General features: G+C 35.4%; 1 protein-coding gene across 4 annotated transcripts in view; it reads left to right on the top strand.

The window, feature by feature from the left end:
• AFF3 (AF4/FMR2 family member 3) overlaps positions 1–14,608 on the top strand; it is a 552,172-nt gene that overhangs the window by 367,306 nt on the left and 170,258 nt on the right. For all 4 annotated transcript variants that reach the window (XM_045550236.1, XM_045550238.1, XM_045550237.1 and 1 more), the window contains one exon: positions 10,398–10,434. In XM_045550236.1, the coding sequence (XP_045406192.1) occupies positions 10,398–10,434 (37 nt within the window). The remainder of the gene's footprint in view (positions 1–10,397; positions 10,435–14,608) is intronic.

The raw sequence follows: 14,608 nt of genomic DNA, 5'->3' as shown, positions 1-14,608 counted from the left end.
TAATTTCTTTCCTCAGTGTTTTGTAATTCTCCTTGTAGAGATCTTTCACCTTCTTGGTTAAGTATTAATATATTCCTAGGTATTTTATTTTCTTTGTAGCTATTGTGAATGGTATTGCGTCTTTGATATGATTCTCAGCTTGACTGTTATTGGTGTATATAAATGCTGCTGATTTTGTAACCTGAGACTTTGCTGAATTTGTTTATCAATTCCAGGAGTCTCTTGGTGGAGTCTTTAGGGTTTTCTAGATACAAAACCATCGTATAAGCAAAAAGGAATAGTTTTACATCCTCTTTCCCAATTTGGATACTCTTTATTTCTTTTTCTTGACTGATTGTTCAGCTAGGACTTAAAGCACTATGTTGAATAGAAATGGTGACAGTGGACACCCTTGTCTTGTTTCAATTTTTAGGGGGAATGATTTCAACTTTTCTCCATTCAGTATGATGTTTGCTGTGGGTTTGTCATACATGGCTTTTATAATTTTAAGACATGTTTATTCTATGTCTAGTTTGTTGAGCGTTTTTATCATGAAAAGGTGCTGGATTTTGTTGAGTATTTTTTCTACATTTATTGACATGATCATATGGTCTTTGTTTTTGCTTCTGTTTATGTGGTGAATCAATTTATTGATTTACATGTAATTTACATATGTTGAACCATCCTTGCATCCCTAGGTTGAAGCCCACTTGGTCATGAGGGATTATTATTTTTTTTTTTTGATGTGATGTTGGATTCAGTTTACTAGTATTTTATTGGGGATTTTTTTCCTCTATATTCATAAGGGATATTGGTCTTTCTTTTTTTGTTTTGTCCTTTCCTGGCTTTGGTATCAAGGTGATACTGGCTTCATAGAATGAGTGGAGAGGATTCTCTCCTTCTCAGTGTTATGAAATAATTTCTGCAGTATGGGTACCAGCTCTTCTTTGTAGGTCTGATAGAATTCAGCTGTCTGGGGCATCTGGTCTGGGGAATTTTTTAGTTGGAAGATTTTTTATTACTGTTTTAATGTCACTGTTCATTATTGGTCTGTTCAGAAATTCTATTTTTTCCTGATTGAGTCTTGGGAGGTTGTGTGTTTCCAGGAATTTCTCCATTTTTCTCATCATTTTCCAGTTTATATTTGTAGAGATTTTCATAGTATTCATGGATCATATTTTGTATTTCTGTGGTATCAGTTGTAATATCTCCTTTTTCATTTCTGATTAAGCTTATTTGGGTCCTTTCTCTTCTATTCCTGGTTAATCTAACAAGAGGTCTATCAATTTTGTTTATCTTTCCAAAGAACTGACTTCTGTTTATTCTTTTTTATTTTTATTTTTTGTTGTTTGTTTTCTCTTTCATTTAGTTTTGTTCTGACTTTAGTTATTTCTTTTCTTCTGCTGGTTTTGGGTTTGGTTTGCTCTTCCTTTTCTAGTTACTTGAGATGTATCATTACGTTGTTAATTTGTGATCTTTCTATCTTTTTGATGTAGGCATTTAAGGCTTTTAATTTTCCCCTTATGAATACTTCCGCTGAATCCCATAGATTTTGATAACTTGTGTCCCCCTTTATTGTTCAGTTTGAGGAATTTTTTGATTTCCATCTTAATTTCATTATTGACCCAATAATTGTTCAGCAGCAGGTTGTTTAATTTCCATGACTTTGTGTAGATTTGAGTGTTTCTCTTGGACTTGATTTCTAGTTTTATTCCACTGTGGTCTGAGAAGATACGTGGTATGATTTTGATTTTTTTTAATTTGTTCAGGCAAGTTTTGTGGCCTAAGATATGAACAATCTTGGAGAATATTCCATGCGCTGATGAGAGGAATCTGTATTCAGTAGTTTTGGGGTAGAATTTTCTGTAAATGTCTGTCAGGCCCATCTGTTCTAGAGTCCCATTTAAGTCCAGTGTTTATTTATTTTCTGCTTTGATGACCTGTACAGCTCTGTCAGTGGGGTGTTGAAGTCCCCAGCAGTTACAATACTGCTGTTAACAAACACTTTTTGGAAATGCCTCTTTGTATGCCTGCTATTGAATGTCTCTAGTGAGGCTATCTAGAACAGGAATTATGGCTCTGGGCATTAGAAACCACAATTACCCTTGGCTGTGCTTCAAAAGTACTTTTTATATATCTTTGCCAGTGATTAATATTATCTGGCCTTTTATCACTGTGTCTGTGTGATGGATGAAAAGTTGATACCTCATTGTTTTCATTTGCATTTTCCCAATTACTTCTAAGCTTGAGCAAAGACTATTTTTCCTTTGCAAATTGCCCATTCATTGTCCATTGCCACTTTTAAAAAAATGATTTGTACGAACTCCTAATATCTTATTCATTTGTCTGTTATATGTGATGCAAGTATTTTCTTGTACCCTTTTTATGTGCCTTTTACACTAGCTAAGTGTTAATTTTTATGTCAGAGAAAAAAGATCTTCCGAGCATTCTAACAATGTTCTCAATTTTGTTCTAATTCTCTTACAGTTTTTTAAGGTTTTTTTTTAAATTTTTGGGTGATATGACGTAAGATTCTAGTTTTATTCTCTTCAATGACTAGTAAATTACTCTAACACTATCAGCGTATTAGCCGATTTTTCCCCCATTGGTTTGAAATACCCTATGTCAACATTTGAATTTCTTATAGACACATGGATTTGTTTCCAGACTCTATTCTGTTTTTTGATATGCTTGTGTAATTCTTTCCCAGGAACTCATTGTTTAAATCTGAGTTTGATAGACTTTTTCAGTAAAGGATCAGATAGTAAATAGTTTCAGCTTTGTAGACCATACCTAAATGAATGAATGTGGCATCTCATTGGTGGAATCAAAACCAGAACCCATCTGAAGTTCCCAGGCTTCTACCTGTTTCAATACCTGGGAATTTATTTGAATGGTTTATTTACTATGTATTTCCAATGACATCCTGCCACATTTAGAATAAAATGCAAGATGCTTACAATCTTTGTACATAATCTGTCCAAAATAATGACTGACCCAAAATACAATCAAATAAGCATTTTTATTGTATATATGTATCCATGATGTAAGTACAAATTTTAATATAACTAGGCACATACCAAAGGCTATTTTGTTGTGACTTTTCCAAAAGGATTATACAATGTTTTGTTTTCTTTCATGTAGATACTTACATGTAAATAATGACTTAACTCCTGAGGTGAAATTGAGATTTTAAATCATTAGTTCAAAAATTTCACTTGTTTAGCCTTCTGGAGGTATAACTGACAAATAAAAATTGTATACATTTAAGGTAAACAACTTCATGTTTCCATATTTACATATTTTGTGAAATAATCATCACAATCAAGCTAATTAACATATCGCCTCATATAGTTACCAATTTCCTTTTCTTTTCCTTTTTTTAATGAAAACACTACCCTCCTAGTAAATTTTTAAAGATCTACTCTCTTAGAAAATTTCAAGTATACAATACAGTATTGTTAACTGTAGTAACATTTTTGATATATCATATGTCATTCACACATATATATATAGTATAGACATTATGCTAAGTGAATTAAGCCAGACTCAGAAAGACAGATACTGTATGATATCACTTATATGTAGAATCTAAAATAGTCAAACTCACAGAAGCAGAGAGTTAGAATGGTGGTTGCCAGGTGCTGGGGCATGGGGGGTGGGAATGGGAGTGTTGGCCAAAGGGTACAAAGTTTCAGTTATACAAGATGAGTAAGTTCTGAAGATCTAATTTACAGAAACATGACTATAGTTAAATTTTTTTTATTTTTAACGCAGAAAGTTAGAAGTACCTTATTTTTCACTCAGAAAGATCCATTATTATCTATCATATAGGGCACAGAATTTCAAATTTAAATAAAAAAAAGTCTTATTTAGAACTACTATAGGATTCACATGGAGCTATTTCACGTCTAGATCTTTTTGCCATGCCCAAGAAAGAAAGAATAAGTGATTTTCTTTCAAAGAGTAGGAACATTGCATGATTTTAATAATGCCTTTTTTCAAAAAGCTCACTAAGTACTGATAATTTATCTTGTACACAGGAAACAAGACTGCATTCGTTTTTTATTTCTGCTATAACAAATTATTACAGACTTGGTGCTTAAGACAACATGCATTTCTCTTACACTTCTAGAGGTCAGAAGTCTGAAATCAGTTTCACTGAGCTAAAATCAAGGTCAACGGGGCTTAGTTCCTGCTGAAGGCTGTAGGGGAGAATTCGTCTTCTTGCCGCCCCCGGCTTCTAGAGGCAGCCTCCGTTCCTGCTCGTGGCCCACATCACCCCAGCCTCTGCTTCCCTTCTCACATCCCCTTCTCTGACTCTCCTGCTCCTTCTTTTCCTTGTGAGGACCCTTGTGATTATATTGGACCCACCTGATGATCTCTCACCTCCAAATCATTAACTTAATGACGTTTGCACCATCCCTTTTTTCCATGTGAGCTAACATTCACAGGTTCCGGGAATTAGGGCACAGACATCTTTAAGGGTATCATTTGCTGCCTGCGACAAAGACTGTTATTAATTTTCACACAGAGGTCATCTCTTTTAACCTGTGTCTCAACAAATTAGTATTCTGACAGCTGGACATTGCAGTTCATTAATTAGGCTATTAATGTCTGAGATTATCACTATTGTTAGTGTGCAGGCTCTAGAATTGTTTTTGGAATTTGACGGGCAAAATCTCTACAATAACTAGTAAACAATGAAATTAAGGCCTTATTAAGATTAAGGGGACCATTTGACCTCACAAGGAAAGTTGATTTAACTGTGTGTTCTGAGGTACCAGTACCATTAAATTAATTAGCTAACTACTGAGAATGTCCTCGTTTTGTCTGGATATTGAAGGACATGATATATAATAAAGTCAATTGATAATGAACTTTCCTATTTTTTTTCTGTTCTCTGGGGACTTAATTCGGAGTAACAATTTGCTAGACAAACACCACCAGGCATTTCTGCCTCATTCTTCAAATCTCAAAAGTAATTGAATTTGGTAAAGAAAAGAATGCATGACTCCTTTAAATTGGCTACCATTATCAGATATTTCAACCAAGAGAGAAGAAAATGAATTTGCTTTGCTTTTTCCCTTTCATTTCTGCAGCAATCTCACACATTTTGAAATGCAAATAAAGAACTCAAAATTGTAGAGCATTTTCCACCCTCAAGAAGGTATATGTCCAAAGCTAATGGCATTTCGCAAGCATTTCATGGTGCGATGGATGCTGACTCTGGTGGGCTCAGACCTGGTCTGAAACTATTCTTGCTGATTGATTTTTAAAGCATTATACAGAAAAATTCTAGCATCATTACAGAACTGAGAATCCTATTGCCTTTCTCTTTACACGCTAGAATGAGAATGAAAGCCAGCAAGTGTGAAGAACAGTGCTTTGAAGTTGGAAAGTGTATTATACATCTCCCTGTTTGGGTTGCTAGCATGCTTCATAATCTATCACAAAATGTTTCCAGTAAAACTCCGTGTTTAGCACTACCTCAAAATAAACATTTCAATTAATTATAAATCACATTGTTTCAACTGTTTTGAGCTTTATAGAATAAGAATGAGAAGAAGGGGATTGGTGAGGGTGTAGGGAGAGCCAGCCAAATCAGGTGGTAATTTTTCCTACAGTAATTAGCTTTACATGGGAGTCTGAAAATAGGAGGTTTATTTCGATTTCTTGCGTCTTATAGTTCCATTGATGGGACTGATAGGTAAGCAAAGAGAGCAAAGAGAGATATGAATGGGGCCTTTCTCAAATGGTGTTCAGAAAGCCATTTTTAAGTAATACCCCCACAGTATAAATACTGTTCTCCATCACAAACATGACTCAAGAACTACTGTATTTCATGGATCTAAGGTGCATAATTTTTTTTGCATTTTAAGATAACTAAAATCTTGTACTCGCCTCAGCAGCACATATATTAACTAAAATCTGAATTTGTTTTACAGTTGATGGCATCTTACAATTAATTGGCAGCAATTGGTAGTATGTGGGATAATGCAGCCCCATGCGACTTGGATGGCATGTGACATTTAATGACATGTGGTCCCTATTGTAGTGTTTCACTGAAGAGCTTTCTCAGACCCCAGTGTGCCTGGTTATTTCTGTCTTCAGCAAAATGATTTATATGAACTTTTCTTCTTAGCTAAATACCATATTTAAAGTTTTAGGAGCATTGTGTACCAAAGATGTAGTGTTATAGCAGAACAGTGTTAGGAATTCAGGACTTACAGATGGAGAAGTATGAATTCCCATGTATCGATATCCTTCCAGGTAGCAGGGAGCGGGTCTCCCTTCTGTGCACGTGACCATCAGAATGACACACGCTGGATGAACGATGCTGGCAAACTAAAAGCAGCAGATTAACCTTGGAAATGTCCTGATACAGGATTACAGGAAACTTCTTTTTTATACTTTCCTGATTTTTTGAATTTTCTTTAATGAATAAGTAGTATGGAGCCATCCTTGGTCAAGACAGTAATAGCATTCCTTTTAGGATACTTATTATCAAATTGTATCTTTAAATATGTATAGCTTATGTTATATAATTTATACTTCAGTAAAGCTTTTTAAGAAAAGTTATCATTGAAAAGATAATTACTATAATAGAGTTATGACATAGTGCAGTGAAAACATAAAGAAGCAACTCAGTCGTCCTGAGATTCAGAAAGATTTCAAAGAGCCGGTCACCTTTGAGCTGACTTGTGCAGAGCCTCAAAGGAAGAGTGAAGTTTGCCAGGCAGAAAACAGAAAGCGGCAGGGCGTGTGTTCCAAGGAGTGGGAACCAGGGCAGAATATACAGGCTGAAGCACTTGTGGGTGGCAGTCACAGCATCACTTTCAGCCCTGGGTTGTAATAATTTGTACATACATCACCTCCTTGCCTGACTTACTGGACTCACTTCTGTAACCCTTGAAGAGCCTGACAGAGAACCTTGCAGGCCTAGTCGAGTGCTCCCAGAGGTCTGGGGCCTGCCAGGCATCTACTTACAGAAGATGTTTGCCAGGGGAGAGAAGGGCTTTGAGACAGAAGCTATAGGCATGTGGGGGTCTGGGTGGGGTGGCAGGAGATGCAATTATGGAAAGGACTTCAGTGTCTGGGCCCTTTGTAGAAAAGAGCGTTGGTCACCCTCTGCTCTGGACCCACCCTGGCTCTGGCTCCATGAAGAATGATCTTCTTACCCTGGGTTTTGCAGCTGTCTGGGCTGGGCAGTAGTCCTTCGAAGCAGGGCCCTGAGGTTGGCCAGCAGACACCTTATCAAGGCGTCTTATACATGGACCTGTGGACTCATATTTGGGAGCAGCCTCTTAAGGTAGCTGAACCTTCCACGACCAGACTGGCCACACGCTGGCCAAGTGCCAGTAAGAATGATAATAAGACATTGTTTGTACCCACAGAGTGGCACAGAACATCAGGGTCAGAGTCAATATTTCTGAGCTAACATTTGTTGATTCAGTGTACCACCAAGAAGACATCAGCTAGAAACATGAGATTACATATTAGGGACAAAGTCCTTGATATTTTTTCTTTTCTCTCCACAGCAGATTTCTACAGAGATTTTTTGGGGGGGTGGGGTACCAAGTGCTTTAATCATTTTCTGCCTCTCTTCACGCCCTACACAAAATAGAAATATTAATAATAGTAGTCATTAATTATGGAGGTATTTTAGTTAAAATTTGAAGTTTACTATCTATGGAATATGTGACTGTACAGTCTGTAATCATAATTCAGGTCAGCTGTGAGCTCATCTTTGGTTCTCTGCTGATGGGTCTATGGTCAGCAGTCATCACCCAGGTTTTAGGATACATCAAGAAATAAAAACTTCTATTTCTCCTTAGTGTCAGCAAACAGTCTTAGAAAAATTTCTAATTTTTTCTAATTTTTTTTTTTTTTGAGCTTAATGCTAAAACCTATCTTGGTTGCCATTCTTGTCCATTTGATGGTGAGTGAGTATTCACCTCCCTGGCACAGGGTGTCTCCAGAGGGCCAGCGTCTACAGACAGCACAGAGGAGTTAACTCAGTGGGACTCAAAGTACTTGTCACATGTCAAAGCTAAAACTAATTCATGTTCTAAATTAATTACAAGGGAAGGAAACACGCCAGTCTACTTGGGGGATTTTAGCTGTTGATGTCTTCTTCATAACAGCATCTATCCAAGATAGGCCAAAATCATTTTTGCAGATTGTATTTCTGGACCGGTATTTCATCTTTTCGTCTTCATAAAACCATTTCCAAAAACTGAATCTCGGGGTGAGAGTTGAGCTTGTTCTTTCTCTTCAGATGAATAGCTCATTATTAACAATACTAAAAGAGGTTTATTAGGCATCTGTGTATGACTCAGTCTGTTTAATAGAGTGGGAATCCCTTTCCTTCCCAGTTTTCCCATCCAACCCTCAACCACCAGACTGGCTTATTTCATACTCTTCCAGTGGAATTCCTTTTTAAAGCAGACATTATTACTTGAATTCGAATATGCCACAAGTCATATCAAATGATACTCCCTGACCAATAACAACTATATTCATGAAGCAAATTCTGATAAAATATTAAGCCGTATATTAGAAGTTAATTCCATTCACTGGATTTTTGTTATGTGTGCCAGAATTAGGAAAGAGTTTTGCCAGATTTTATGTGCTGCTACTTATTTTTGTACCTTCCTACCATCTCTGTTAATTCATTCTTTTATAATTCTCCCTTACATTTTATTTTAAATGAGAATTTTGCAAGGAAAATGAATTTTGTTGTGAATCCTCAAGTCAAAATTTCACATTTCATTTTAATGCAAATAAAATCAGGTTCAATCTCTGTTTACCTCAGCATTAACTAAATTTAAAATACTATGTACTACTGGCTTTATGCCATTGCAGAGAAGTTGATATTGGTAATAATCTTTTCATCCACCAATGTGAGATTGACAAGAGTTGTTCAACACATTGTTTCTGGTGGGATGTTGCCAGCCTCACCTACAGGAGGTGGGTGGGAGTGAAGGTACATTCAAGAAGTGAATTGTGTTAAAAGTCAATGAGATAACAAACGGATCAGTGACCAGAAAATGAGAACCAAAACCATAAACTTCATAGAAGAAAATAGATTTAAATCTTCATGACCTTGAATTTAGTAATACGTTCTTAGGACACCAAAAGCATGAGCAACAAAAGAAAAATTAGATAAATTAAACTTCATCAAAATTTAAAACTTTTATGCATCAAAGAACATTACTAATCAAATTAAAAGACAACCAACAGAATGGCAGAAAATATTTGCAAATCATCTTGCATATCTGATAAGAGTCTAGCGTCCAGACTATATCAAGAACTCTTTCATCCCAACAACAAAAAGGCAAACAACCCAAGTTGAAAAATGGCAAAGAACTTGAATATAGATTTCTCCAAAGATGTAAAAATGGCCAACAAACACATGAAAAGGTGTTCAATGTCATTAGTTACTAGGGAAATACAAATCAAAACTACAATGAGATATCACTTTACTCCTACAAAGATGGCTATAATTTTTTTAATAGAAAATAACAACTGTTGGCAAGTATGTGGAAAAATTGGTATTGTTGGCATTGCTGGTGGGAATGCAAAATGGTTTCACATCTGTGGAAAATAGTTTGTCAGTTCCTCAAAAACTTTAACATAGTATTACCATATGACCCAGAAATTCCACTTCTAGGTATGTACCCAAAAGGATTTAAAACAGGGACTCAAACAAGTGCACGTACACACGTGTTCATAGCAGCACTATTCACAGTATCCAAAAGGTGGAAACAGCCCAGATATACATTAACAGATTAATGGATAAACAAATTATTATATGCATACAATAGAGTATTATTTAGCCATAAACAGGAATGAAGTACTGATACATACTTTAGCATGTATCATAATCTCCAAAACATCATGCTAAGTGAAAGAAGCCAGACACAAAATGTCACATATTGTATGATTCCATTTCTATGAGATATCTAGAATAGTAAATCCATAGAGACACATGGAAATTGATGGTTGCCAGGAGCTGAGGGGAGGGGGGAATGGAAAGACACTGCTTAATGGATAAGGGGTTTTTACTTCGGAGTGTTGGAAATATTTTACAACTAGATAGAATAGTGGTTATACAACATTGTAAATGAACTAAATGCTTACTGAATTGTTCACTTTAAAATAGTTGATTTTATGGTATGTGAATGTCCCCGCAATAAATAAAACAAAAAGTAAAGAATACAGAACAAAAGCATTTGTGAAGTATATTCCCGGAACTGCTTAACAAGCACATTCCTGTAAATGTTTCTCATTACACCAGCTAGTGAGATTAAGAGCTGTGAATCAGTTTTGAATGACCAGTAATATATCTCATGTTCAACTTGAGTTTTGAAAGTGAAAATTAGAAAATTAATTGATACTTCTTGTTTTTTCAGGACTCTCAGCTTGTATCCTCTGGACACAATAATCCAAGTAAGAAAGACTTCACTCTACAACTTCAGATGAGGGTGGAAGCTGGGGGTGGAGGGCAGAGGGGGAGGGATAGATGAGCCTACAGTAGACAGTAGTTTTAAAAGAAATTCACTGAAAGAAAAAATCAAATGGGAAAAAGGGGCCATTTGTTCAAATATTGCCCAAATGGATGATAAGATTTATGGTGACCTTGAGTGCTTATATTCAAGGGAAGGAGGACCAAAACATAACGTGGTGACTTTCAAAGCAATCCTAGGAGAAAGGAACATGATGCTTTACTACAGTTGCTCCCTAGTACATGTGGAGGGGAAAAAAATTTTTAAGGCAAATAATGAGTTGTCTAAATTAAAAGAAAATTAGGTAGCTCATGCCTGTAATCCTAGCACTTTGGGAAACTGAGGCAAGAGGATCACTTGAGGCTAGGAGTTTGAGACCAGCCTGAGCACAAGTAAGACCCTGTCTATACAAAAAAATAGAAAAATTATCCAGGTATGGTGGCGCATGCCTGTAGTCCCAGCTACTCAGGTGGCTGAGGCAGGAGGATCGCTTGAGTCCAACAGTTTGAGGTTGCTGTGAGCTATGATGACAGCACTGCACCGTAGACCCCACAATAGAGTGAGACTCTGTCTCAAAAAAAAAAAGAAAAAAAGAAAAAAAAGAAAATTAGTGGGCAAAGAACACCAATCAGAAGACCTCAAAATAAATGGCCTTAGAATCCATGAAGAAAAGTCACAACTTGCTAAGTATGTGCAGCATGTCCTTTTCCAGAAATAGACTCGACTGTCTAGGAAGCCATTTCCTTATTGAATCGGTGGCTAATAAAACACATAAGCTTTGTCATCAAAGAGAGGATGTTAACATTCTGTGAAGTAGTGTTTTAATTCTCTCGTTTGGCCCTACTAATTGGTATTAATGTTGTCTTGAGCATTAAAAATGCATAAGCTACCCTGTTCGTGTACTAAAAGCACACTGACAAAGACTGGGCTTTGTTGGTTTCATGACCAGCGGGTGAGCTGAGAGCACCCCTTGCCAATTACAAAGCTGTGTTTGAAGATGAAAATCCACTGAGCTAGTAGATATGTCTGTGAAACTGAGGCTCACCCACTGGGCATCTGTGAGGCAAAAGGGCTGGAGAGGAAAGATGTCCGGACAAATGCATTGGGAAGCCCCAGAATTTTAATGCACAGCTAGAGAAAGGTCAGTGGAGGGGATGATGGCACAGTGACGCATAGGCAGCATCACTTAATTATCCCATCTTCTGTTGGGGTTTTCTGTAGGCATAGGCACTAGCAAAGAGGTGAAATGCCAAGGGATGTGACATCTGAAGAGAGCAATGAATTCAGTAATAAGAACGGGAACAGAAGAAATGCACGGTTAAGTCTGTGTGGCATGCAGTCATCAGCGTCATATGCCAATGACTAGAACATACTGAAGAGTTGCCATTGCTTTCCTCACCCTTTCTTGCCACTTGAATTTAAACGTTCCGGGTAAAGGGAGGATCTAATAGACAAATAAATGCACCTTCTCTCCAGCTTGGAGTTTTTGACAGAAAGAAGAGCAAAGGAATTAGTTGTTGAGTGTCTATTAATACAGTGTGCCAGTGCTTTGACCTATGTCATTTCACTTAATTTTCACAATAGCTGTATGAAATAGGCATTATTGTCTGAATTTTATACTTTTACACATGAAGAAATTGTTTATTTTTTAGAAACAAAGTACTGCTCTGTCACCCAGGCTGCCAGGCTGGAGTGCAATGGCTCGATCATAGTGCACTGTAACCTCAAATTCCTGGGCTCAGACGATCCTCCTGCCCAGGCTTCTGAGTAGCTGGGACTACAGGCGCATACCACCACACCTGGATAAATATTTTATTTTTTGTAGAGACAGGGTATTGCTATGTTGCCCAGGTTGGTCTCAAATTCCTGCCCTCAGCAATCCTCTCACCTGGGCCTCTCAAAGCACTGGGATTACAGTGGGATTATAGGCGAGAGCCACCACCAAGAAATAGAGATTCTAAGATTAATAACTAGCTATTTTTCAGTCACATGGCTAAAAAATAAATATAGCTAGGATTTGAATTCAGGGATCTCTGCCCCAAAGACACAGACTTTTCATCCCCCCATGTTGATTCACAAGAAAGTTGGTTCTGTCACTTCACTGTGAGATTGAATTATTGTCCAAGAACTATGTGCTGTGATTTCCGTATGCATCTGGCATATTTTTATGACATGCCGTAATATTCTCTGTAATTTAGATTATATAAAAACAGACCTTTCTTCTGTGGAACATAATGTGGCACCTTCTTTGTGTGGTACAAAACCCTCTGGCATTTCATTGTCTAGCAAAAGGTTTTGGTTAACTTTCTCTTTCCTACGGGTAAGGAGATTTTTTTTTTCCACTTTTAAAATAAATCTTTCCACCAAAGCCAAACATATGTATAAAAAGGTAATATCCTATTTAAAAATCTGAGTATTCTCTGTAGATTATAGCACATTTGAAACCTTAGGAAAACTGATCCCACTAGCATTTCCTGTACTGTTTTTTATTTGGTTTGGAATCATTGACATATTACACATGTAATATACACATAACTAGCATACTACATATTATATCACATATATACATGTCACACATATGTCATATATATTATATTACATATAATATATGCAATAATCATATATGATATATATGCAACATGTAATATGTTATATACCATATATTACAACTGTGATATATTACGTGTGCAATATATGATTTGTTGCATATGTGATGTCATATATTGCACATATGATATATATCACACACTATGCATGTAATATGCAGCATATCACATGTGCGATATGACATATCACATGTGCGATATGACATCACATATCTAACAATGCCTTATGTCATGCATGTAATATGCTATATATCACATACATGATATGTCACATAATACATGTGTGGTATATTCCACATATATGCTATAGCATATCATATATACCATATTACATATGCAGTACATGGTATTCCATATATTACCTATGCAATATATGACATATCACATGTACTATATATTGCATATGTCACATATAATACATACATATTACATATGTTATAGTTTTTATTATGTATATCACATATTACACACGTAATATACACATATAGCACATATAATATGTCATATACTATAAAATATTACATGTAAGATATATTGCATATGGTATAATACATATATCATTGCATACATGTCATTACATATGTGCTATATCATATCACATATACATGATATATATAATATATATTACATATGCAATGTATAACACATCACATGTAATACATATGTATACAATATATAGTTTATTGCATATGCAATATGCCACATATTGCATGTGGAATATATGATATATAATACATCGCATATTGCATATATGATATGTGACATCACACATGTAATATACTGTGTATGTAATATGTGGCATATTGCATATGCAATGCATGACATTGTGCATGTGATACATTGCATATTGTGTGATATGTAACATATTACGTATGTGATATATCACATATGTCATATAATATGCTGTGTATCACATATATAATATGTGACATTACATATGTAGTATATATCATATACTGTGGCATATTATATAACATTGCATATGTAATATATATATATGACATGACATATATTGTATATGTAATATACAACACATTGATTGTGTAATATGTTGCATATTGTGCATGTAGTATGTCATATATTGCATATCTAATATGTCACATATTGCATATTATTGTGTGATATAGTACATAGTAGTATGTCATTTACTATGTATTCAATATATCATATATAATATAGATAGCATATCATGTATATCAAATATCGTATGTGGTATATTATATATATGGTAGACCATATATATATGTCATGTTATGTGTGTGATATATGATGTATGATATATGTGTGATATATAATATGTAGGATATTATATATGTGATGTATAATATATGTGTTATATATGTAATATATAATATATTATGTATGTTATATAATATATATCAGATATCATGTATATCATATATAATATATAGTATATTTTATATCATATATGATATGTAATATAGTATATATGATATATTATATAATATATAGTATATATGATATATTATATAAAATATGATATATGTATGA

Source organism: Lemur catta, chromosome 4 (assembly GCF_020740605.2).
Source record: "Lemur catta isolate mLemCat1 chromosome 4, mLemCat1.pri, whole genome shotgun sequence".
NCBI lineage: Eukaryota > Metazoa > Chordata > Mammalia > Primates > Lemuridae > Lemur > Lemur catta.
The sequence above is the reverse complement of the archived record's forward strand: the minus strand, read 5'-3'. Positions and strand labels throughout refer to the sequence as shown.